Source organism: Carcharodon carcharias, chromosome 18 (assembly GCF_017639515.1).
Source record: "Carcharodon carcharias isolate sCarCar2 chromosome 18, sCarCar2.pri, whole genome shotgun sequence".
NCBI classification, from domain to species: Eukaryota; Metazoa; Chordata; class Chondrichthyes; order Lamniformes; family Lamnidae; genus Carcharodon; species Carcharodon carcharias.
In genome coordinates, this window is record NC_054484.1 from 58,029,810 (window position 1) to 58,053,897 (window position 24,088).

The 24,088-nt window shown below is 40.6% G+C and overlaps 1 protein-coding gene across 4 annotated transcripts in view; it reads right to left on the reverse strand.

The window, feature by feature from the left end:
* Positions 1-24,088, reverse strand: part of pdk3a (pyruvate dehydrogenase kinase, isozyme 3a) — an 84,780-nt gene that overhangs the window by 37,977 nt on the left and 22,715 nt on the right. For all 4 annotated transcript variants that reach the window (XR_005945795.1, XR_005945796.1, XM_041210799.1 and 1 more), the window contains exons 3-8: positions 22,798-22,869; positions 18,026-18,210; positions 13,095-13,184; positions 8,886-8,963; positions 8,053-8,129; positions 3,725-3,826 (exon numbers count right to left, since the gene is read on the reverse strand). Coding sequence is in view for 2 of the 4 variants with exons in the window: in XM_041210799.1 (XP_041066733.1) it covers positions 3,725-3,826; positions 8,053-8,129; positions 8,886-8,963; positions 13,095-13,184; positions 18,026-18,210; positions 22,798-22,869 (604 nt within the window). In the remaining 2 variants the exon portion in view is untranslated. The remainder of the gene's footprint in view (positions 1-3,724; positions 3,827-8,052; positions 8,130-8,885; positions 8,964-13,094; positions 13,185-18,025; positions 18,211-22,797; positions 22,870-24,088) is intronic.

The following is a 24,088-nucleotide window of genomic DNA, read 5'->3' on the forward strand; positions in this document are numbered from 1 at the left end:
TCACTCTTCTAAACTCCAGTGGAAACAAGCCTAGTCTGTCCAACCATTCCTCACAAGACAACCCACTCATTCCAGGTATCATTCTATTAAACCTCCTCTGAGCCACCTCCAACACACTTATATCCTTCCTTAAATAAGGAGGCCAGAACTGCACACAGTATTCGAGAAGTGGTCTCATCAATGCTCTGTCTAACTGAAGCATAACATCCTTACTTTTAATGTTCAATTACTCTAATAATAAAGGATAGCATTCCATTAGCCTTAATTACTTACTGTACCTTCATACTAACTCATGATTCATGCACTAGAATACTTAGATTGCTCTGCACTTCGGAATTCTGCAGCCACTTTTCATTTAAGTGATACTCTGCTTCATTTTTCCTGCCAAAGTGAACAATTTCACATTTTCCCATATTATACTCCATCTACCAGATATTTGCCCACTCACTCAACCTATCGACATCTATCTGCTACCCACTTGCGTCCTCTTCATAACATACTTTTCTACCTATCTTTGAGTCATCTGCAAATTTAGCTACCATGCCTTTGCTCCCCTCATCTAAATCATTGATATAAATTGTAAAATGTTGAGGCCCCAGCACAGATTCCTAGAGGACTCTACGCATCACATCCTGCCAATTAGAAAGAGACCCAATTATGCATTCTCTGTTTTCTACCAGCCAACAAATCTTTTATCCATGCTAATGTGTTACCTCCTACACCATAAACATTTATTTTCTGTAATAACCTTTAATGTGGCACCTTGTCAGATGCTTTCCGGAAATCCAAGTACAGTAAGTCTACAGGCTCCCCTTCATCCATAGCGCATGTTACTTCTTCAAAGAACTCCAATAAATTGGTTAAATATGATTCCTTTTCACAAAACCACGCTGACTCTTCCCAATTACTTTGAATTTTTCTACGTGCCCAGCTATAACCTGCTTAATGATCAATACTAACATCTTCCCCATGACAGACGTCAAGCTAACTGGCCTGTAGTTTCCTGTTTTCTGCATCCCTCCATTCTTGAATAGAGGGGTTATGTTTGCTACTTTCCAGTCTGATGGAACCTCTTCCAGAATCTAGCAAATTTTGGAAAATTAACACCAACTACCTAATTTGCCAGCTCTTTTAACGCTCTAGGACACAGGAAATTGCCAGCCCGCAGCTCCATCAGTCTGCTCAGTACTGCTTCCCTAGTGATTGTAATTTCACCAAGTTCCTCACTCCCTTCCACCTCCTGATTTACAGCTGTTTTTTGTATCTTACATAGTGCAGACAGAAGCGAAATATTTGTTCATTTCATCCGCCATTTCCTTATTATCCACTATTAACTCCCTATTGTCTTTCTCTAGAGGACCAACACTCACTTTGCTAACTCTTTTCCTTTTTAAATATCTGTAGAAACTCTTGCTGTTTTTACATCTCTAGCAAGCTTCCTCTCATACTCCAATTTCTTTCTCCTGATTAACATTTTAGTCATTCTCTGCCGTTATTTATATTCTGACCAATCATCTGACCTGCCACTCATCTCTACACATTTATATGCTTTTTCCTTAAGTTTGATGTTTTCCTTAACTTCTTCCGTTAACTACAGATGGCAGGTCCTCCCTTAGAATTTTTCTCTGTAGTAGGAATATACTTATGCTGAGTATTCCGAAATATCCCCTTAAATGTCTGCCAACACTCCTCTACTGATTTATCTCCTAGCCTAGTATCCCAGTACACTTCAGCTAGCTTTGCTTTCATGCCCACATAGTTGCCCTTATTTAAGTTTAAAACACTAGTCTTACAACCACTCCTCTCTCTTTCAATCTGGATGTAAAATTCAATCATATTGTGGTCTCTACTACCTTGGGGTGCCTTCACTCTGAGGTCATTAATTAATCCTGTCACATTACACAATGCCAAGTCTAATATATGCTCTCTGGTTGGTTCCAGAATGTGCTGTTCTAAGAAACCATCTCGAAAGCATTCTATGAACTCCTTATCCAGGCTAGTAACCTGTAGACCACTCCCACTAATGACTTCTTTCCTCGACTATTCCTCCGCCCAGATTCTTCAACCTGAACTCCTAAACCAAGGTCATCTCTAACTACTGCACCAATGCCATCCTTGATTAACAGTGCTACCCCTCCATCTTTACCTAGCTTCCTATTTTTCTTGAATGTCATATACCCCTCGATATTCAGGACCTAATCCTCATCATCCTGCCACTGTATCTCCGTAATGGCTATCCGATCTTATTTGTTTAGGTCAATGTGCACTATCAATTCATTCACTTTGTTATGAATGCTACGCACACTTTTGTTTTCTCTTTTTGTTCTCTGTAACATCTAGTCGACTGTTGGTGCATTCTTATGTATTTTCTCTCTGTTCCTTCCTGACATTCTCTGACCCTCATTTCCTATATTACTATTTTGCTCTCCTGCCTTAACTCTACCCCTTGATTTGCCACATCTACCCAAGCTTGATCCCTTAACCACCCCACCCCCCCACCTTGTTTAACATAAAGCCCTCTCTACTTCCCTAGTTATGCAGCTCGCTAGAACACTGGTCCTAGAACAGTTCAGGTGTAGACCACCTGAATGGTACAACACCTATTTTCCCCAGTACTGATGCCAGTGCTCGAGCCAGAACCTACTTCTCCCACACAAGTCTTTCAGCCATGCATTAATTGCTCTAATCTTATTTGCCCTACACCAATTTGCATGTGGCTCAGGTAATAATCCAGAGATTATTACGTTTGACATTGTTCTTCTTAATTTGGTGCCTAGAACCTCATTCTGACCAGGCAGAACCTCCTTCCTATGTCGTTGGTACCTACATGGACCACGACAACTGGATCCAACCCCTCCCACTACAAGTTTCTCTCCAGCCCTGAGAAAATGTCCCGAACCCTGGCACCAGGCAGGCAACATAGCCAAGTAGACTCTTGTTCTTTGCTGCAGAGAACAGTGTCAATACCCCTCACTATACTGTCCCCTACTGCCACTACATTCCTTTTTGCTTTCCCGACCCCCTGAAGGGCTTCCTGTACCACAGTGCCATGGTCAGTCAGCTCATCCACCCTGCAGCCCCCACTCTCATCCAAATAAGCTGAAAGAACCTCAAACCAGTTGGGCAATTACAGAGGTTGACATTCCTGCACTCTTGCCCCCCAAGTAACTGATTCTGGAGATGTTTCCTTTGGATTCTTGGAAGGCACTTGTGGCATTAAAGATGAAGGCAATGATAATTTCTTCTATTGGTCCTGCATTGCAGAAAATGTATCGTCTGTGCAAGTCTTCGTGGATCAAGATGACACACTCCAATTACCATATTCCAGGTGATCCCAATCTCCCTACTGCAATCATAATCCCCCCGAAAATTGTCAACTTCAAATTCTTACTGCTCATTAACAGCAAGTCTGCATTGAACATTGAACTGACCATAAAGATGCAGAATGCTGTTCAAGTATGTTCATCGGTGTGACCATAACAATACCTTGATATGCAAAATAAACAATACTTTTACTCACTTTTTGTCAAGTTATTTTTGCACAGATCTTCAAAACAGTGCTGAATAAAGATAAATAGTCCTTTAGTACTTATTTTCCACCAACATGCCATCACTATTTAGTAAAGTATACTTATTTTAGGACAATTCATGAGTAGAACAAAGTATAACCATTTATATTCGATATATTGGATAAAAACAAAAGTAATAAAGTTGCTGTACTAACCTTAATAGACAAATCTTCTTTCCCCAATGTCACCAAAGTTTTGATCGGAGGGTAACCTTCTTTTCTCCCTTCATGAAGTTCCACAGTAGCTCTCATTGAATTCTGTGGTAAACAGAAGTCCCATACATCAATATGATTAACGTTAAAGATAAATTCATTGATCCTGCATTCCCAGCACATCTAAATGGTGTTCAAGTCACAGAGGACAACGCAATTCTGCAGGATTTTGTGATCAATTTTCCATAAAAATGCTCTGAAGGCCAGTTACATTTAATAGTTGTGTTTTTTAAAGTAAGGCATATTCACACACGTTAAAAATATGTACCTAGACGGAAGGTGGTTAAAATGCTAATAAGCGAACTAGTGATGTTAATTTCCCAAAAAACTGTTAAATAATTTATTAGTCTGTGTTAACAACACCCACTGTGTTAAGAAGTCCATGGTCTTTAACGTTAGAGAGGCTTGCAATGATATAGGCCCTCCATTCAAGATGTGAAAGTGGGAAGATGAAAAGACAAAGACTTGGCCAACTGAAAGGGAAAACTTCTGCCAGGCTTAAATGAAGAATGCTTTACAGTACTTAAGAGATACGTTGCTTAAGAGTAACTAAAAGTAGGCACTAAATGCTGGCCATGCAAGTGACCCCTACACCATTAGAACTAATTTGAAATCAAGCCAATCACCAAAATCAATTAAGTCAAGCAAGATGACCCACTACAGGAAAACAAATTAATTACACAAGGATAAGCTGTATGTTTTGAAGTAAATCCAATCATAAATGTTGCTCTGTATGTTTGCTTATTTTGAAATAAAGCAATGCAACAATTCACATCTAGCTTTGTCTTGTCAGGTGTTTCCTTGGCATGTCTTCAAAAGTTTGCAAAAAAAAAAAATCAAATTTAGAACATAAAAGGGGTACACAATTATTACACTGCTGGCTCATGTTTTCAGACACAGATACTGGACGCTGTGTGTCTACTCCAGCATACAAGGGAAATGGTATACACTTACAGGTGTGACTGCTGTCAATGAAGAGGAGAAAGTAATATTTACAAGACCCTAAGTTGGTGACAGACATGTCTAGGGTAGACACCAGGAAGTGTTTAACTTCTGGAATAAATACACAGAAATGGGTGGTTCAGTCCATGGCACTAGTCAGAGTAATATTCCGATTAGTGGTTAATTGGTTAACCAATTTGGCAGCTAAAGATGGAAGGAAGTGAAACTTGCATGTATATGGCACTTTTAATATAATAAAATATCACAAGGTGCTTCACAGGAGTCATTAAACAAAATTTGGCACTGAGTTGCATGAGAAGATTTTAGGGCAGATGGCCAAAAGCTTGATCAGAGGTAGGTTTCAAGGAGCATTTTAAAGGTGGAAAACAAAGTACAGAATTGGAGAGGTTTAGAGAGAATTCCAGAGTTTAGGGACTAGGCAGCTTAAGGCACAGCGACCAATGGTGGAACCATTAAAATTGGGGATGCTCAAGAGGCCATAATTAGAGGGGCACAGATATCTGGGAGGAGAATACAGAGATAGGGAGGGGCGAGGCCAAATTGAAAACAAAGTTGAGAATTTTAAAACTGAGGCGTTGCTTAACCGGTAGACAACGTAGATCAGCAAGCACAATTAAAATTTAGTTGTTGTGCATGGCTAGTTTTATCAGTGTATGGTTTCTTTCATTTTTTTTTGCGTGCCGTCACACGTGCATCAATTACCATTGACCAAGGCCTGCACAGTATCTTCTTGGCTGCTGCCCAGGTGCACACTCACAAAAGCTCAATGGAAACATTGGTGTACAGGGCTTGGTGCAAGCTAGGACAGAGAGAGCAGAGTTTTGGATTATGTCAAGTCTATGGAGGTTTGAACATGGAAGGCAGGTGTGAAGAAGGGGTGGAGTCGGCTGATGCTATGGAGGATGAAATAGGCCACTTAAATGATGGCATATGTGGTTGAAGCTGCTTAAAATCAGTCAATTGGTATTACTGCCGTAAATCTGTTGGAATAGGACACAGTCAGCTGAGGGAAAAATTAATTTCAGCTGTAATGAAGAGCATGAAATTCCAAGCTGCATTGATGAGGAACATTTTCAATCTGATGGTGTGTGCTGCACATTTGCACCTTGACATGCTTGTAATTAAGGGTGTTGGTATAATGGATATGTATTCTAATTGGAAGGAAGCAACTAGTGGGGATCTGTAAGGATCTCTGGTAGGGCCCTAACAATTCATTGTTAACTAAAACAATAATAAACACAGAGAGCCACATATCCAAGTTTGCTGATGACACAAAAGGTTGGTGCCATAGTAAGTAGCATAGGTAGGAGCGTAAAGTTACAAGAGACATTGATCAATTAAGTGAATGGTCAAAACTTGGATTTCAACAAACAAATCCTCTTAATTGTTAGTTTGAAGTGTGCAGCTAATTTGTTTAAGTATGCAGTCCCTTTAAACTCTTTTGCATGGCTGCATGGCCTTACTCAGAACACTGATTTCAGCGCATATAAATGGGAAGTCATTCATTCCCGATCCAAAAAGATGAGACTAGAGTATTTTTGAAATACTAGTATGCACCTGCACAGTAGCCTGGAAGATACCACGAAGATGCCCACATGTCTGTCCTTGGCCTGCTGCATTGTTCCAGTGAAGCTCAACGCAAACTGAAGGAACAGCACCTCATCTTCCGACCAGGCACTTTACAGCCTTCCAGACTGAATAATGAGTTCAACAATTTTAGATCATGAACTGTCTCCTCCATGCCCACCCCCTTTCCAATCCTCTTTTCTTCCCCAATAATTTATGTAGGTTTTTCATTTCCCACCTATTTCCATTATTTTTAAATGTATTTCCATCCACTGTTTTATCTCTACCTTTTAGCCTATTTTGATCCCTTCCCTTCACCACACCCCACCTCCACTAGGGCTATCTGTACCTTGCTTGTCTTGCTTTCTACTCTTAATTAGCATATTCCTTAGATAACATCACCACCTTCAACACCTCTTTGTCCTTTTGTCTATGACATCTTTTGGTTATCTCCACCTATCACTGGCCCTCTATCCAGCTCTACCTGTCCCTCCCACCCACCCCTTAAACCAGCTTATGTTTCACCTATTTTCTATTTTTACTTACTTCTGTTGAAGAGTCACACGGACTCGAAACGTTAACTGTGTTCCTCTCCGCAGATGCTGCCAGACCTGCTGAGTTTTTCCAGGTATTTTTATTTTTGTTTGAGATACCACAAAGGCTTTGTTCAATGACGATTAATGCATGTGTATCAGGGCAAAAAAAGTTAAAGAAATAACACACTGATAAAACCAGCCATACTGATCTATGTTGCCTGGGACTAGCTAGGAACAGCAGAGGGCTAAAGAGATTTAGGGTTCCAAATACAAAGATCACTAAAATGTAGTCAGGTGCAAAAAAAAAATCAAAAAACCTTCATAATTAGAGGGCCATAATATAGAAGGGGTGATGTTTTGCCAGGAATGGATATATTGGCTTTGGAAGGAGTGTAGTTCAGTTTAACTAGAAGTTCCCAGGAGTGCAAGGAAATTAGTTAAGGTAGGCTTGTATTTCCTGAAATAAAGAAGGTTAAGGGGTGATTTGATTGAAGCTTTTAGGATTTTGAAAAAAATTGGTAGGGTGGCTAGAGAAACCTCTGGTGCTGGTGGGGGAATATAGGATAAAGATAAGGAATATGAAACTTTAAAATCAAGCACAGGAGAGAAGTTAGGAAATACAGTGCAAATAAATAATAAGTTTAATAAGATACCTGACCACCACCTTTTTAAGGGCAATTGAAGATGAGACTAGTAACAATTTTTTGCTGATGCCCACAATCCCATGAAAGAATTTTTAAAAAGATGTTCATGCAAAAAGGTAGAAATATGGAGCTCCCCCCGCCCCCCGCCCCCCACAAGCAGTAATGCTAGCTCAATTAGTAATTTTAATAGAAGAAATTTTTTTTTGCTCACCAAGGGATACCAAGCCAAGATGGCTGAATGGAGTTAGCACAGATAAGCCATGATTTTGTTGAATGGTAGAACAGATTCGAGGGGCTGAATGGTGTCTACCCTTCTTATAGGTGATGTAAAAGGTTAAGGAAACTCAGCTCAAGTTTGTTTCATTTAAGCTTTCAATATCTGCACCTTATTGTTAACTCTAAAACTAATAATATAAAATAAAATTTGCAGATTAATGAGCATTAGCATTCATCCAGGAATACAACGGAAGTCCCTTAAGCTTCCACAAGTGCAAGCACAAAAATTTTTGTTTTGCTACTTTCCTCAGTTATAATGCACATGCAACAAAAATTGCCAACTTACTTTGAAAAGTTCGAACAACATGTGAAAGAGATGTGAGGGTACATACACCACTTGGATAGGTTTCACAGGTGTTTTAGCTAAAATAAATACACAAGTTCATTTATTAGTGAAACTCTTCTTTCGCTTGCTTGTTCAGGTATATAATACTCCAAACACATCTCCAGTTCTGGAGACAACCATTTATTCAAACTCAGCTGAGCTATGAGCAAAGCATAACAGATTTTGATTATCTGCAAAGATGACTAATTAAGGTATTAAAAGCAAATCTTGTGGAAGAGCTCAGAAATTCTTTTGCAAGTCATTTCAATAAGTAGAGGGCGGCTAACAAACAACTCTTATTTGGGGAAAAAAATTAAAATTTGACCTGGAGATTTAAGCATCCAAATTCACAGGTGTGAATTCAGTGTGGTTATGCTGAACCGAAGAAAAATGATGACTCCAGGTGTGTCTGTTCAGTGCATGTTAATCAGACATCTCATAGAATAAGCCTATCAGCCTAGTGAACATATATGGTTGACAGATTATCACTATGGCTACTGTTGGTTAGCAAGTACGTTTTGGCTAACCAGTACTTCCAAGGATCAATCAGCATATCCAAAGTAGCCCAACAATCAGTTGCCTGGCACTGTAGATGAGAGATCACCATTGGTCCATTGAAAGATGACAACATTTATGATATGTTGGTGCAATTTCATATTAGGTAAATAATGTTGATATTGACTGAATTTTTGTTTTTGCCATTGCGTTATGCATTAAATTAAACACATCGAAAGTTCATTATCACAATTGTTTACAGATGAATTTCAACTAAAAATCTTGGACATTTTATTTACCATTAAATTCATAAATCTCCAGTTCTGGGGATCCCATGTAATACTGTTCACATAGCATCTTTGCAGTCTCATATGCATCTGTGTAAAGAAAATGAAAATCAAAGTGCATAAAGGACTAAACATGGATAAAATGCAAGCCAACGATATCTGCTCAGTCTAGGAGTAAATGTTTAGTTTAATCGCGTGACCACAACAAAAGCAAAATACTTCAAATGATGGAAATCTGAAATAACAACAGGAAATGCTGGAAATACTCAGCAGGCTGGTCAGCATTGTGATAGTCACGTCACACCCATAAAAATAATTGGGCAGTGAAAAAGGAACATGGACTAGTGGACACTGTACCCTCTCAAAATGGTTTCCGGAAAGTCAGGTGACAAACTGTCAGGGAAGTTAGTGAAAAATGCAAATTAGTTTTCCAGGTACAAATTGACAGCCTCTCACCATTTCAATGGAAAAGATAATGTCTACCAGACCTGATGAAACCCAGTATGGGACACATTGAAGCTGCCAACCCTGGACAAATCTAGCAGGATTGTGGGTCAACACCTTATTACTCCACAAGAGAACCCAGCATGGCCGCCTGGGATCAGCAGCACAGAGGTCATCACTCAACAAGAAAGGAACTCTGTCTCAAACAGGCAGTCATCTCAGGCAGTGAAAAGAGGGCATAATTTGTTTTCATCTGCAAGATTACATTTCTTCTCTAAAGAAGCTGAGCCACAATTTTGTATGAAAACCCCAGAAACTTCCAATCTCCATTGTTTTCAAAGAACCAAGAGAGAATCCTACAGGCCTGCAAAACTTTTCATCTTAAAAGGCCTGGTTAGAACATGTAACATATTTCTTGTTACACTGTTAGTAATCAAAGTGCATGTCCCATCTCTAATATTCATTTTTCCTCTTGTGTTTGAAGGTGTTTTGTTGTGTTTACTTTTTGGGTGTTATGCAAATAAATGTTTATCGGTTCATTTGATGTCAACTTACCAGAAAACCTGTTCATGTCCAGCCTTTAAAGTCACAAAACTCAAAAGAGGTTTAAAACACTCCTTTTCAAAATATATCTTGGCCAGAACATGCCGATGCATTAAAAGACACACGGTGACATCGGGCGTGTCCCGACATCACCGCAAATCATTCAGATCTTTCGCTTAGCGGGCACGTACCAGAGGCGGCTGCCGAACTGTCTAAGGCCTGTTAAGGCCATTAATAAACCAATTAAAGTAATTCTCAACACGGCCGGCCCAACCTTAAGGTTGGCGGGCAGGCAACGAGCCCAAGCAGCCTTTGCGCTTTTCAGGAAACCTCATCCACAGGCGGGATAAGGTTTCCTGAAGGTTTTATTAAATAAATAATTTTTTCACAATTCATAAACATGTCCCAGCTCATGCATGAGGGGGCATGTCTGGATAATTTTTATCTTTATTTCAAACTTTCAATATGAACTTAATCTCCCCGAGGCCTAGGAGCCCAGACTCCTCTTCTCCTCGCCTGCACAGATAGCGCTGAGCTCTACCAGGTGTGTGTCACGCTGGGTGGGCCTTAATTGGCCCACCCACGTAAAATAAATAGTGGCGTGCAGCCAATCGCAGGTGGCGATCGGCTCCACAGCTGCCCACGCCTGCTCCCAACTGGCCCGCCCAGACAGAAAATTCTGCCCCTTGTTGTGGTCAGGGAGAGGGAAAATAGGGGTAAAGTTATCCCATCATCACTCCCAGTCCGTAACAGCATCGTGGAGAGAGAAACAGAATTAATGCTTCAGTTCTGATTAAATACCATTAACCTGATACATTAACTCTTTCTCTCAACAGATGCTTTCTGGCCTGCCGGGTATTTCCGAGAATTTTTGATTATGTTGCGATTTGGCTTCCTAGAGGATAAAAAACTATAAACGCTCTAACTTAACAAGAAACAAACAACAATAGCTACTTAGGTGTATTTTTTTCTAACAATTTAGCAACTAGCATGCACATAATGCCAGTTATTTCTTATATAGAAAAGTTCAGGTGCTGTAGCTGACAAGTACACTAGAGTAATTACTGAATTTGGCTGTGTGCACTTAATTCAGCTCAATATGCTGTTAATACAATTTCAGGTCCTCTTCAGCACAATGAAAAAGGGTAAAAATATTTATAATTATATTTCCAAACAGTGGTTTTACCTAATCAAGGTACATATATCAGATGAAGGTGAAGATCCAAGGTGCAACCCATAGGCCAAATGCAGCTTGTGAGCTCTTAATCCAAGTCTCCTTGGGGCCCAGTCATCTTAAAGGGCTTAAACATCCTCTCCCACCACCATACTCTTTCAGTATTTGCTCAAATCAGCGTGACCTGCGCAGCATTTTGAAGACCCTTAACCTTTGCAGAAGTTGTTCTGATGATGGCAGTTTGCCCACAAAGCAAAGATTTGGATATCATCGGCCTATAACATGCATACATATAGCACCTTTTCTTAAGAATTAAAAAGTGCCAAGGTGCTTCACAGAGATATAAATCAGATGGAAATGAAACACAAGCCAAAGGAAAATGGGGGTGGGGGGGCGGGGGGCGGGGTGTGTGTGTGTGTGTGTGTGGCGGTGGAGGGGCAGGGGATAAGTGACCAAAAGTTGCTCGAAAAGTGTTTTTTTCAGGGGAAGCAGAAAGGCAGAGGCAATTAGGGAGGAAATGTCAGAGCGTGGGTCCTAAATGGCTGAATGACTGAGCACACTGCTGCCAATGGTGGGAGAAAGGGAAAATAATTCACAGGAAGCCAGAGTCAGCCAAATGGAGAGTTGGCGGAGAAATGGTAGAGCTGGAAAAAGTTAAGAGAGAGAGAGAGGGGAAAGGCCATAAAATGGTTTTAAACTAAGGATGAGGATAAGGATTTTAAACTAGAGAAGTTGTGGGATCAGGAGCTAATGTAGGTAAGTAAATATTGGGATTGTAGGTGAAAGGGATTGGTGCAGGATAAAACAGAGTGCATAGAGCACAGGGCACAGAGGTTCGGATAACTGACATATAATGTGGATAAAGTGAGGTTATTCATTTTGGTAGCAAAAACAAGAAGGCAGATTATCTGAATGGCTATAAATTGAGAGAGGGGAATGTGCAACGAAACCTGGGTGTCCTTGTACACCAGTTGCTGAAGATAAGCATGCAGGTGCAGTAGGTGGTAAAGAAGGCAAATTGTATGTTGGCTTTCATAGCCAGAGGATTCGAGTACAGGAACAGGGATGTCTTGCTACAATTGTACAGGGCCTTGGTGAGACCACACTTGGAATATTGTGTGCAGTTTTGGTCTCCTTATCTGAGGAAGGATGTACTTGCTATAGAGGGAGTGCAGCGAAGATTTACTCGACTGATTCCTGGGATGGTGGGACTGACATGAGGAGAGATTCAGTTGATTAGGATTATATTCGCTGGAGTTCAGAAGAATGCGTGAGGGGGGGGGATCTCAGAAACCTATAAAATTCTAAAAGGACTATATTGGGTAGATTCAGGAAGGATGTTTCCAATGGTGGGGGAGTCCAGAACCAGGGGTCACGGTCTGAGGATATGGGGTAGACCATTAGGACTGAAATGAGGAGAAATTTCTTCACCCAGAGAGTGGTGAGCCTGTGGAATTCGTTACCACAGAAGTAGTTGAGACCAAAACATTGTATGCTTTCAAGGAGTTAGATATAGCTCTTGGGGCAAAAGGGATCAAAGAGTATGGGGAGAAAGCAGGAGCAGGCTATTGAATTGGATGATCAGCCATGATCATAATGAATGGCGAAGCAGGCTCCAAGGGCCAAATGTCCTACTCCTAGTTTCTATGTAAGTGATAAAAACATGGATATGGGTAGTGCCAGCTGCGTTCAGGATAAACTAATTGGTAAAGGGGCATCAAGCAGGTTTTCATCCCCTTGTGTGCATATGTAAAGGGGCCAACACCTGTTTCAGGCATAGGCCCTGAACATCATATTTGATGTCTGCACCAATATGGTCAAAGGTTCATTTCAAGCTCAGGACATACGTGCGTGCATCATTCACCACAGTGAATACTCTGCTTTTAAACCTGTTTAATAGGAGCAGTGTTAATGAATTTCAAGGCCAAAGTATTCATACAAACCATTTGATGAAGCAATCGGAACCTTGGCTAGCGATTGGAAAGCTCTTGGTTAATTCTGAATTTGAAATATTTTATTAAGGGTCTTAGAGATATTTTGCTCTTTATGGTATTGCTCACCTTTAACAACATCAGCAACATTGCAGTTTGGATCAATACTTCCAATATGCTTAGGATGTGCTGGATTTGTGTTGCCCCCAAACAGCAGAGCTGCAGTGAATAAATGAAAAAAAAACATACAGTAGATCAGGAGTTCTTGAACTAAAGTTGACTAGAATTAGATAATCGCACCAAATGTAAAGCTCATTAAATATTCTGAGACATCATATTTCCTCTGGTAACAAATCATGAAATTACAATGTTATAATAGCCCTGGTCTGCAGAAAAGCATGTTTGACGCGAACAAAAAATAAGTCCAGTATTGCATAACTGAACACACAGACAGATATTTAGAAACAAAATTGCTTATTCTGGCGCCTAACATTATGGAAGTTCTCACAGATATTTAAAGTTGTTTAAAGCTGGGATTGTTTTCCTTGGAGCAATGAAGGTTGAGAGGGGACCTGGTAGAGGTGTACAAGGTTATGAGGGGCATAGATAGGGTGGACAGGCACGCACTTTACCCATTAGTAGAGGGGTCAATAACCAGGGGGGCATAGGTTTAAGGTAAGTAGAAGGCTAAGAGGGGAGTTGAGGAGAAATTTTTTCACCCAGAGGGTGGCAGGAGTCTGGAACACACTGCCTGAAAGGGTGGTTGAGTCAGAAACTCTCGTAACATTTCAAAAGTATTTAGATATTCACTTGCATTGCCGTAGCCTCCAGGGCTATGGGCCAAACACTGGAAAATGGGATTAGTATAGTCAGATCTTTGATGACATGCACGGACACGATGGGCTGAATGGCCTCCTTCTGTGCTGTAGACGTCTATCAGTCTTGTTGCTTTATATCATATTCAGACATGTACTGGGGTTCAATGGTATTACCTAATTCAATTTTGCTTAAACAAACAGATTCCTACTAAACATTCATTTTCTGTGCAACAAGATTGTGATAAATAATCTTAATATATGGTTTGTTGTGATATACTACAGGCCATCAATCCTAAATGATGAATGAGCAGTTTATTTTGGTTAGATGGGGGTCTGTATGACAAACTGACCATTATTAAGTTTTAGAATCTCCAACCCAAGTTAGTGAGAAATTCAGAGATTGGAAGTTTCTTTATACCCAATAAGGAGTGTAAATTCTATTCCTACAGAAACACACCCTTCTTATCCAATTTCTCTAAGTTAGGAACAGATTGGTGAGGCCAAGGTGTATTCTGGTTATTAAATCAGTAGCACACAAAAAAGTTACTGAAGTTGAATCAGGCTTAAAAAAAAAAATCATTCTTTGAGCTGTGGGCATGACAGGCAAGGTGACCATTATATTAGCCACCTTCAGCAGCACTTGAGAAGATGGTGGTGGGCCACCTTCCTGAACTGTTGCAGTGCATGTGGTAAATGTAGTGCCAAAATGCTGTTAGGATTTTGATCCAATACTCAATCAAGAGTCACACAAAATATTGGATGAGTTGCTAAAGGGCAACTAATGGCTACAGAACTGGCCACCACTAAGGAGTCCATGGAGAGTGGAAATCTGACAGAAAGGTTAGTAAGAAAACAAATGAAAACTGGTCATTTCTAAGAGCTTAGCTAAATTTCAGCAACTCAAGAAAAGTTAGTTAAAAATACTAACTTGCAGGCATTATGGACTTACAATAGAGCATAGAATGAGTGCGAGTGGATTACAAAGCAATACTCCAACATCAGAGCTCAGATAACATCAGAGTGCAGATTTAAAGAAATTTAACAGTACTGTAACAATATGATTCATAATAAGAACAGGGAACACAACAAATGAGCTAGAGTTGGACCAGCACATGATGAACTCCATAAATTAATTTGTGAATTATTTCCTAGTCAGGCATTTAATCAATCTTTGGACAAATTAAATCCAAGAGTAGTTTTCCAAGATATAATGTGTAATCTGATAGAAATAATGTGTTACAGCAAAACCATGTGTGCAGTGTTATATTCACTGACTGTCAGTCCTTTTTTGCATCTTGCACCATCTACAAGATGCATTGCAGGAATTCACCAAAGCTCCTTAGACAGCACCTTCCAAACCCACGACCACTGCCATCTAAAATGACAAGGGCAGCAGATACATGGGAACATCACCACCCGGAAGCTCCCCTCCAAGTCATTCACCATCCTATCTTGGAAATATATTGCTGTTTCTTCACTGTCGCTGGGTCAAAATCCTGAAGCTCCCTTCCTAACAGCACTGTGGGTGTACCTACACCACATGGACTGCAGTGGTTCAAGGCGGCAGCTCATCATAACCTTCTCAAGGGCAACTAGGAATGGGCAATAAATGCTGGCCCAGCCAGCGAAGCCCACATCCCGCGAATGATTAAAAACAAAAGTCTTTGTTTAGTGGTAGCACCCTCACCACTTAGAAGATTGTGGACTTTAGAGACATAAGCACATAATCTAGGCTGAGAGAGTTCTGCATTGACAGAGATGCTGTCTTTAGGGTAGGATGTTAAATCAAGGTCCAGTCTTTCTTTTTGGGTGTAAAATATTCCATGTCATTATTTAAAGAAGAACACTGGAATTCTCCTTGCGTGCCTGCCAACATTTATCCCTCAACTAAATATCACTAAAAACAGATTACTAGGTCATTTATGCCAATGTTGTTTGTGGTATCTTGCTGTGTCCAACTGGTTGCTTCTGTTTCCTGATTCACAACAGTAACTACATTTCAAAGGTACTTAATTGGCTGAGGTGCCTTAAACGTGCAAGATCTATGACAAACTATTTAACTGAAAATATTTGAATTGTTAAATAAAGCAAATTTCTATGTATTCCCCACTATGGTGTAAAACTCAGACAGTAAAGTTTAAAAGTAATCAGTACATCAGTGGTAGAGTGATTTATTTTTGCTAGGAGAGAGAGAAAATTAGGCCCTTTTTTAAAAGGACCTGCTAATCACGAAGTGTTTAACATACAAAATCCACCAATGCCTGTTGAGCATTCATACATATAGTCCAGTTTACATAAATGTAAACTGATACAACTTTGAGAGTGTTTTGGAAGTTGGGGTGGAGGTGATAAGGAGATGCAGGGGACATAATCAGAAAGAAAACACCACTAAAAGTTAACACACTCAATATGGTGCAGCAAAGGGCAGGGGGGCTGCAGGGGCACAAACATAAATCTTTAAAAACAGGTATTTAAGTGAACAAAATGCATAAAATAGCAATGTGAAAGCAAGGAAGATTGATGAATCTGCAGGTATTAGCTGAAACACTACTGGATTGCAATATGCAGTTTTGAACTCCTCATTTAAAAAGCCTTTTGGAGCACAGAAGACATAACAGATTCAGCGGATGAAAGGGTTTAATTGTCATGACTTAAAAATACTTAGAACTCTTCTCGACTGAGAATAATCCCAACAGAAATGCTTAAAATTAAGGGTTTAAGAAAATAAATAAAAGATTATTTCTGCTGGTTGGTGAATCATAAAAGTTTACATTTAGTACTAGAAATGTAAAAAGAGGCTAAAGTGTTTTTTCAAACTATTATTAGAATATGGAATACATTACAAGTTATTAAGACAGGTCCAGTGCTTTTTAAGAATTTAGGTAAACACCAAGACAAATATTAAAATGGAATGAGGAAAATTGGGAACTGACAGGGATGTTTAACTGAAAGGCCTTCTTCAGTTCTGAAGTGTCTGTAACATTATTTGCACAGCTTAATTTGATAAAGCTAATTTTATTTTATTCAAAGTGGGCTGCTTTATCCTGGATGGTGACAAGCTTCTTCAGTGTTATTGGAACTGAACTAATCCAGGCAGGTGGAGAGTATTCCACCACACTCCTGACTTGTGCCCTGTGATGTGCATGCTGCTGGCAGAGGCAGCATTTTTTTATTCATTCACACAATGTGGGTGTCACTGGCAAGGTCAGCATTTATTGCCATTTTTAATTGCCATTGAGTGGGTGGTGGTGATTTGCCTTCTAGACAACTAAGTGGCTTGCTAGGCTACTTCAGAGGGCAATTAGGAGTCAACCACACTGCTGAGAGTTTGGAGTCAGATAGGTCAGACCAGGTTTAAACAGAAGATTTCCTTCCCGAGGGGCATAGGTGAACCAGGTCAGTTTTTACAACAAAACTGTAGTTACATGGTTACCATTATAGGTACTAGTTTTTAGTCCATTTCTTTACTTAATCAGAGAATTTAGGGAATTTAAATAATTCCCTAGCTGCTGTGGTGGGATTTGAACTGAATTTTCCAGGTCATTAGTCTGAATTATTAGTCTAATAACATAACCACTAAGCCACTGTTCCCAATTATTCCTATCAATGGGTAAGTTGAAAAGAATATTCAATTAAAATAAAAATTTACATATTCATGCAATATCTGTTACTTGAAATAAAAATTCCAAAGTCCATTGATATCAAATTAAACAATGTAAAATACTTAGGTAGGCATCTACAAATGTTCCAACCAAGCCAAGAAATTAAATGAGAGGGGTTCCGTTGATTCTGGTGTCACTTCTGAACCAGAATGCTCTGGAAGATTTTTTAATTGCTTACAGAAATTTAGCTTTAAGATAATGCGACCTTTTCCATTAAGAAATTCAATGCAGGCTTAAAGCCATAAATTTATTTTCATCAGGTCATAGATCATCAGCTTTGCCAATGAAATTATTTTCCTGCTTTCAATTTCAAACAAGCTCCATTCAGTACCTTCTATACACAGCCAGCAAGCAATATCCATCAATTGAAATCCAGCTACCTTGGATCTCTACCTTTTTTCTACTCCATACAGAACAATTTCAGTCTAGAATGTGGATTTAAAATAGCTCAAAGTAAAAAGAATGGATGGTGTCATTGTTGTAGGTCGTTTGCTAAAACAAACTCTCCTAAAAGGCATCTCCTTTTCATAGTTCATACTTTAATTAGCTTTTAACTTTATTACAAAGTCAAAGGACTTACTGTGTTGGTTGATTAGCATCCGAAATGAAATACGGCTGGTATAGAAACGGTCCAGAAAGTATTGAATGTTACTACTAATAAATGGGTCAAAGCCATACTTTTCCTTATATTCAATAACTCCCTGAGCCATGGTTGGCACCACATCATTGTGTCGATTTCGGATTTTAATCAGAGATTCTAGAAAACTGAAGAAAAATCAGTCATGTCAAGAAAGATATGCAACCAAGTTAAAGAGCCATGCAATGAAAGCATATGCACACATTTGCAACTTTAAACTGAAGCAACTAATACAATATCAGATTAAAAATTTCAAAATGTAGCAAAAACACATACAGAACATTTGTTCTAACCATTCTCTTATGATACTCTCCCACTCCAAACTCAGTTTGCTCAACACTGGTTCCATCCCCCTCTTCCACTCCTTGGCCATGGTCTGGTTAAACCAGGTTGCAACCTCAATATACTGTCTGACCTGGAGTTGAGCTCTGGCCTCATATCCTCTCCAACACAAAACATTTGCTTCCATTTCCAAAATATCACCCATACATGTCCTTGAGGGCTTGGGGCACAGTGGGTAGTGCCCCTGCCTATGAGCCAGAAGTTCCTGGTTCAAGTCCCCAGGACTTGATGTCCAAGAAAGGCGTATTCATAACACAGCCAAACAGGTTGAGTATCAACTTGTAAACCCTTCCAACATAAGAATGGGAGAGATTCCTGGTCAGTCACATGATGGAAAGGAATTGGAGCTTCTAACGTCATAACCCATAGCTCCAGGCTACAACATGCACATAAAAGTAAATGCTGCCACAGCAACTCAGTCTCCTTGAGGAGCTGGTGGGCTCAGTTGGCCAGTGTAGATCAAATTGGTGCTAACAGTACAGGGTTTAATCCCTATTGCAGCTGGGGTGGATTCAGGGCTTGCCTTCTTTCCTTATTTGTCATGGAGGTAGTAGCACTGTGGACCAGATGTGCCTTTGAGCAGAGAACTGCAGAAGAAGAATAGGCCCTGATCTCAGCCTTTGTCCTGCTGATACCTTCATGTGCTATTGTATCCTCCAGACTCAACAATTCCAATGCTCGCCAAGTGGCCTCTGATTTTAATTTATTCACAAAATGTGGAAATTGCAGACAAAGCCAACATTTCTTGCCCATTCCTAATTGCTATTAAGATGGTGGTGAGCAGCCTTCTTAAGCCATTGCAACCCCTGTAGTGAAGGTACCCTAACAATGTCGTTAGGTAGGGAGTTCCAAGATTCTGACCAAGCGATGAAGGAATGTTGATATTTTTCCAGGTCAGGGTGGGGAATCACTTGGAGTGAAACTTGCAGGTGGTGTTTCCATCCATCTGGTGCCATCGTAGAGGTTGTAGATTTGAGAGGCGCTGCTGAAGAAGCCTTGACCCTTTCCTGTAGTGCATCTTCTCCATGATATATATTGCAGCCACGGTAAGCCAGCAGTGAGAGAGAAAGAAGGTTTAAGGTGGTGGACAGGGTGCCGATCAAGCAGGAAGCTTCGTCCTGGATGATGTCTAGCTTCTGGAGTGGTTTGGAGCTGCACTCCTATGGGCAAGTAGAGAGCATTCTATCAAATTACTGACTTGTGCCTTGCAGATGGCTTTAGGGAGTCAAGCATTGAGAGTAGCTCATTGCAGAAAACCCAGCCTCTGGCCTGCTCTTGTAATTAAGCACTTATATGAATGGTTCAGTTAAGTTTGTCAACAGTCATCGTCAGAATCTGGATACAATAACTCACGTTGGAGATGGTCAATGCTCAACACTTGTTTGGCACAACAATTACTAGCCACTTGAATATTGTCCAGGTTTTGCTGCATACAGACACAAGCTGTTTCGTTACCTGAGCAGTTGTGAATGGAACTCAACAGCATGCAATCACTGACAAACATCCCTGCTTCTGATAGGGAAATAATTCATCAATGGCCATTCCCCCATCAGTCTATTCTTGACCATCAGCAAATTGATGAAAGGTGTCACTGACTGTGCTATCATGAAGCACTTACTCAGCAATAACCTGATCACTGATGCTCCATTTGGGTTGCACCAGGGCCACTTGACTCCAGGCCTCATTGGTCCATGTTTAGGCCAAGGCAGTAAAGAGCTGAATTCAAGAGTTGAGGTGAGAGTGACAGCCCTTAACATCAAGGCAGCATTTGACAAGTGTAACATCAAGGACACCTGGCAAAATTGAGAATCGGGGGAGTCACATCGAGCACAAAGGAAGATAGTTGTGATTGTTGGAGGCCAATCCTCCTGGCCCCAGAACCTAGCCAGGGTAGTGTCGAAGGACCAACCACCTTCAGCTGCTTGATCAATGACCTTCCCGCCATCAGGTCAGAAATGAGAACATTCACTGCTTGCACAGTGTTCAGTATCATTTGCAAGTCCTCAGATAACGAAGCAATCTGTGCCTGCATGTAGCAAGACCTGGACAACATTCAGGCTTGGACTGCTAATTGTCAATAACATTGCTACCATAATAATGCCAGGCAATGATAATCAAATTAAGAGGGAATCTAACCATCTCCCCTAATGTTCAACAGCATTACCGTCATTGAATCCCTCACCATCAACACCCTGGGGGTTACCACTGACCAGAAACCGAACTGGACCAGCCATATAATTACTGTGGCTACAAGAGCAGGTCAGAGTCTGGGAATTCTGTGGAATGTAGCCCACCTCCTGACTCCAGGAAGCCTGTCCACCATCTATAAAGCACAAGTCAAGAGTGCGATGGAATACTGTCCACTTGCCTAGATGAGTGCAGCTCCAACAACACTCAAGGAGCTTGGCTCCATCCAGAGCAAAGAAGCCTGCTTGTTTGGCATCCTATACATCACCTTAAACATTCATTTCCTTCACCACTGCTGCACAACATTGCAGTGTATACCACCTACAAGATGCACTGCTGTAAATCACCAAGTCTCCATCAATAGCACCTTCCAACCCTCAACCCTAGAAGAGCAACAGGCCAATTGGAACACCACCACTATCAAGTTCGCCTCTAAATCGCATTCCAGTCTTACTGTGAATTAACAACCAAATGTGGCAGAAATGCAGAACTTTGCTCTGACATGTTGTTTATGGAATCACTTAGCTCTGTCTATCGCACACTGCTTCTGCTGTTCAGCATGCATGTATTCCTGCGTTGTAGCTCCATCAGGTTGGCAACTCATTTTTAGGTACGCCTGGTGCTTCCCCTGGCATGCTCTTCTATATTCCTCATTGAACCAGGGTTGATTCCCTGGCTTGATTGTGATGGTAATGGTAAAGTGAGGAATATGCCAGGCCCATGAGGTTAAAGATAGTAGTTGAATACAATTCTGCTTTTGGCCACAACCCCTCTTGGATGCTCCATTTTGAGCTGCTAAATCTGTCCTGAATCTATCCCATTTAGCAAGGGGTGGTGCCACACAACACAAAGGAGGGTGTCCTCAGTGTGAAAACAGAACTTTGCCTCCATAAGGACTGGACAGTGGTTACCCTTGCCAATACTGTCATGGATAGATACATGTGCGACACAGGTTGGCAAGATCAAGGTCAAGTGTTTTTTTTACCCTTGTATTAATTCACTTACCTGCCACAGGCCCAATCTGCCAGCTATGTCTTTCATGACTCAGCCAGCAATACGATCAAGCCACTCTTGGTGATGGACATTGAAGCCCCACATCCACAATGCATCCTGTCCTTCTTTCTTTTACTGCTATTCTCCATAAACTTGAGCTTATACAAAACTCTGCTGGCTATATCTATTTGGTTTTTTTTTATTCATTTAATACCAAAGTAATGTTTTCTGTTTCCACAAGATGCTCCTCTTTTTGTTTGCTGGTTGGTTCCACCCTTATATTTATGTGCTTATAAAATACTTTTGCGTTCCTTTTCTGTAACCTACACCAGTCTCCCAAACCCTTCGGTAATTCTGTTCTCCTCCAAATCTGCCATCTTGCAGAACCCCCACTCCCTTTCCTCCACTATTAGCTGCTGTGCCTTCAGCAAGTCCCACTGCCCCACCACCCCAATCTCTCCTCCTTTAAGATCTTCCTTATACCCACCTCTTAAATCACCCATAATATTTACCTTGGTATCAATATTTATCTAATGCTCATCTGAAGCAACTTGGGACATTTTTCTATATTAAAATACAAGACGGTGAAAGTAGTTGTTGTTCTAGAAAGTTCAAGATCAGTTCAACATCCCAATAAGGTTTCCTAATCTCTACTGGAAAAATGGGAGGAAGTAGTGATGAGTAGGTCAGTCCAAAAAAACTAAATGCTAGGAATGAAGTGGCTCAAAGAACTACTGGGCTGGGGGGGCAAGAAAATTCTTAGTGATATGGAAAATCCAGGGAGGAGAAAAGAATCTGATGCAGAGAAAAACCAAACTCCACGACAGCATGACCTGAACCATGCAAACCAGGAAAAATACATTGACTTTGCCAATGTCAAAGCAGTATCTTTTGTTCTGTTACTGAAAATTTTGAAGCTTTTTAGGGAATCTTCTGCAGTAACTGAATGTAAAGCTTAGAAAATATAAGCCATTTATAGTTGAAACTTCTGCAAGTTTCAAAAATTAGGTTGTTTTCAGCACAATCAATGAGAAAAGCTTAAGAGGAAGTGCAACATTTCTGCTATAACAACTTGAAGATTTTTGTACATGTCCGAGTCATGTGCCAACCACTTAAGTGGAATAAAAACACAGAAGACAGTTGGTTAGGCATGCACTGCTTTGATAGAAATGGAAAACAAATCAGATTCTTACTTATCCGACACAGGAGGATCTTCAGGGCCTTTGTTCTGAAACTCTAGCAGTTCTAAAAAACTCTGCATATACCTGTAAAAGAGGTAAAAAGATTTTAGTCAACATCACCATATAACCAATGTCGTCACTAACAGTGATGTCAATGTACCTGGCATAATGTTTTATTTAAATGCACCAAAAAATATTTTGATTAGGTAAATCTATACAAGATGAATTAGTTCAATTAATCTCACCATGGAAAGATCTACAACAATTTTTCCCAATGTAGGTTGAGATGAAAATTGAGACTGACCAAGACTGAGTTTCGGTCCAGATGCTAGGTAAGGAAAGGAAGGAAAACCTGCTCAATGAAGATTTTAAAAGGAGACGAAAAGGTGAACAGACTGAAGTGCATGAAAGAACTGTCAAAGTAGGGAGGGAAGAGGGCAAGGTATGACTAGGTGATGACAGCCCCGTCACCATGCCAGTGATTTGGGTGGGGCAGGGTATTGGCATTAGAGGTTTCAGCAAGGGTCAAGCTCTTGCCACTCAAGAGACAAGTCACAGAACAGAAGGAGGCCATTCAGCCCATCTTGCCGATGCTAGCTGTTGGTAAAATTATCCAATTAGTCCCACTCTCCAGCTCTTTCCCCATTGCCCTGTATTTTTTTCCCCTTCAAGTATCTAACCCATTCTCTTCTGAACCTAAATATTGAATCTGCTTCTACCACCCTTTCAGGCAGTGCATTCCAGATTACAACTTGATATACAAAAATAAAGGTTTCCTCAGGCTGCAGCTGATTTTTTTGCCAATCGCCTTAAATTTGTATCCTGTGGTTACTGAGCCTTCTCCCATTGGAAATGACTTCTCCTTACTTTATCGAAACCTTTCATAATTTTGAACATCTCTATCAAATCATCTCTTAACCTCTGCTGTAAGGAAAACAACAGCAGTTTCTCAAGTCACCCTACATCAAGTCTCTCATCGTTGGTACAATTCTAGTAAATCTCTTCAAAGCCTTGACATTCTTTCTGAAGTGTACTGCCCAAAACTGAACACAATACTCCATCTGAAACACAACCAGTGTTTTAAAAAGATTTTGCATAACTTTCTTGCATTCGTATCAACAGGCAGAATTTTGCCCATGTCGAGCTGGCTCGGCTGGGGCGGTAGCGAAGCCGACTGCCGCCCACGATCGGAGCCACACTGTGTTTTCACGGCAGGCCAATTAAGGCCTGCCCAGTGTGAAATGTGAGCACCAGCGCTACCTGTGTGTTTAGGGGGGTGGGGGAGCTTGAAAATCTCTGAGGC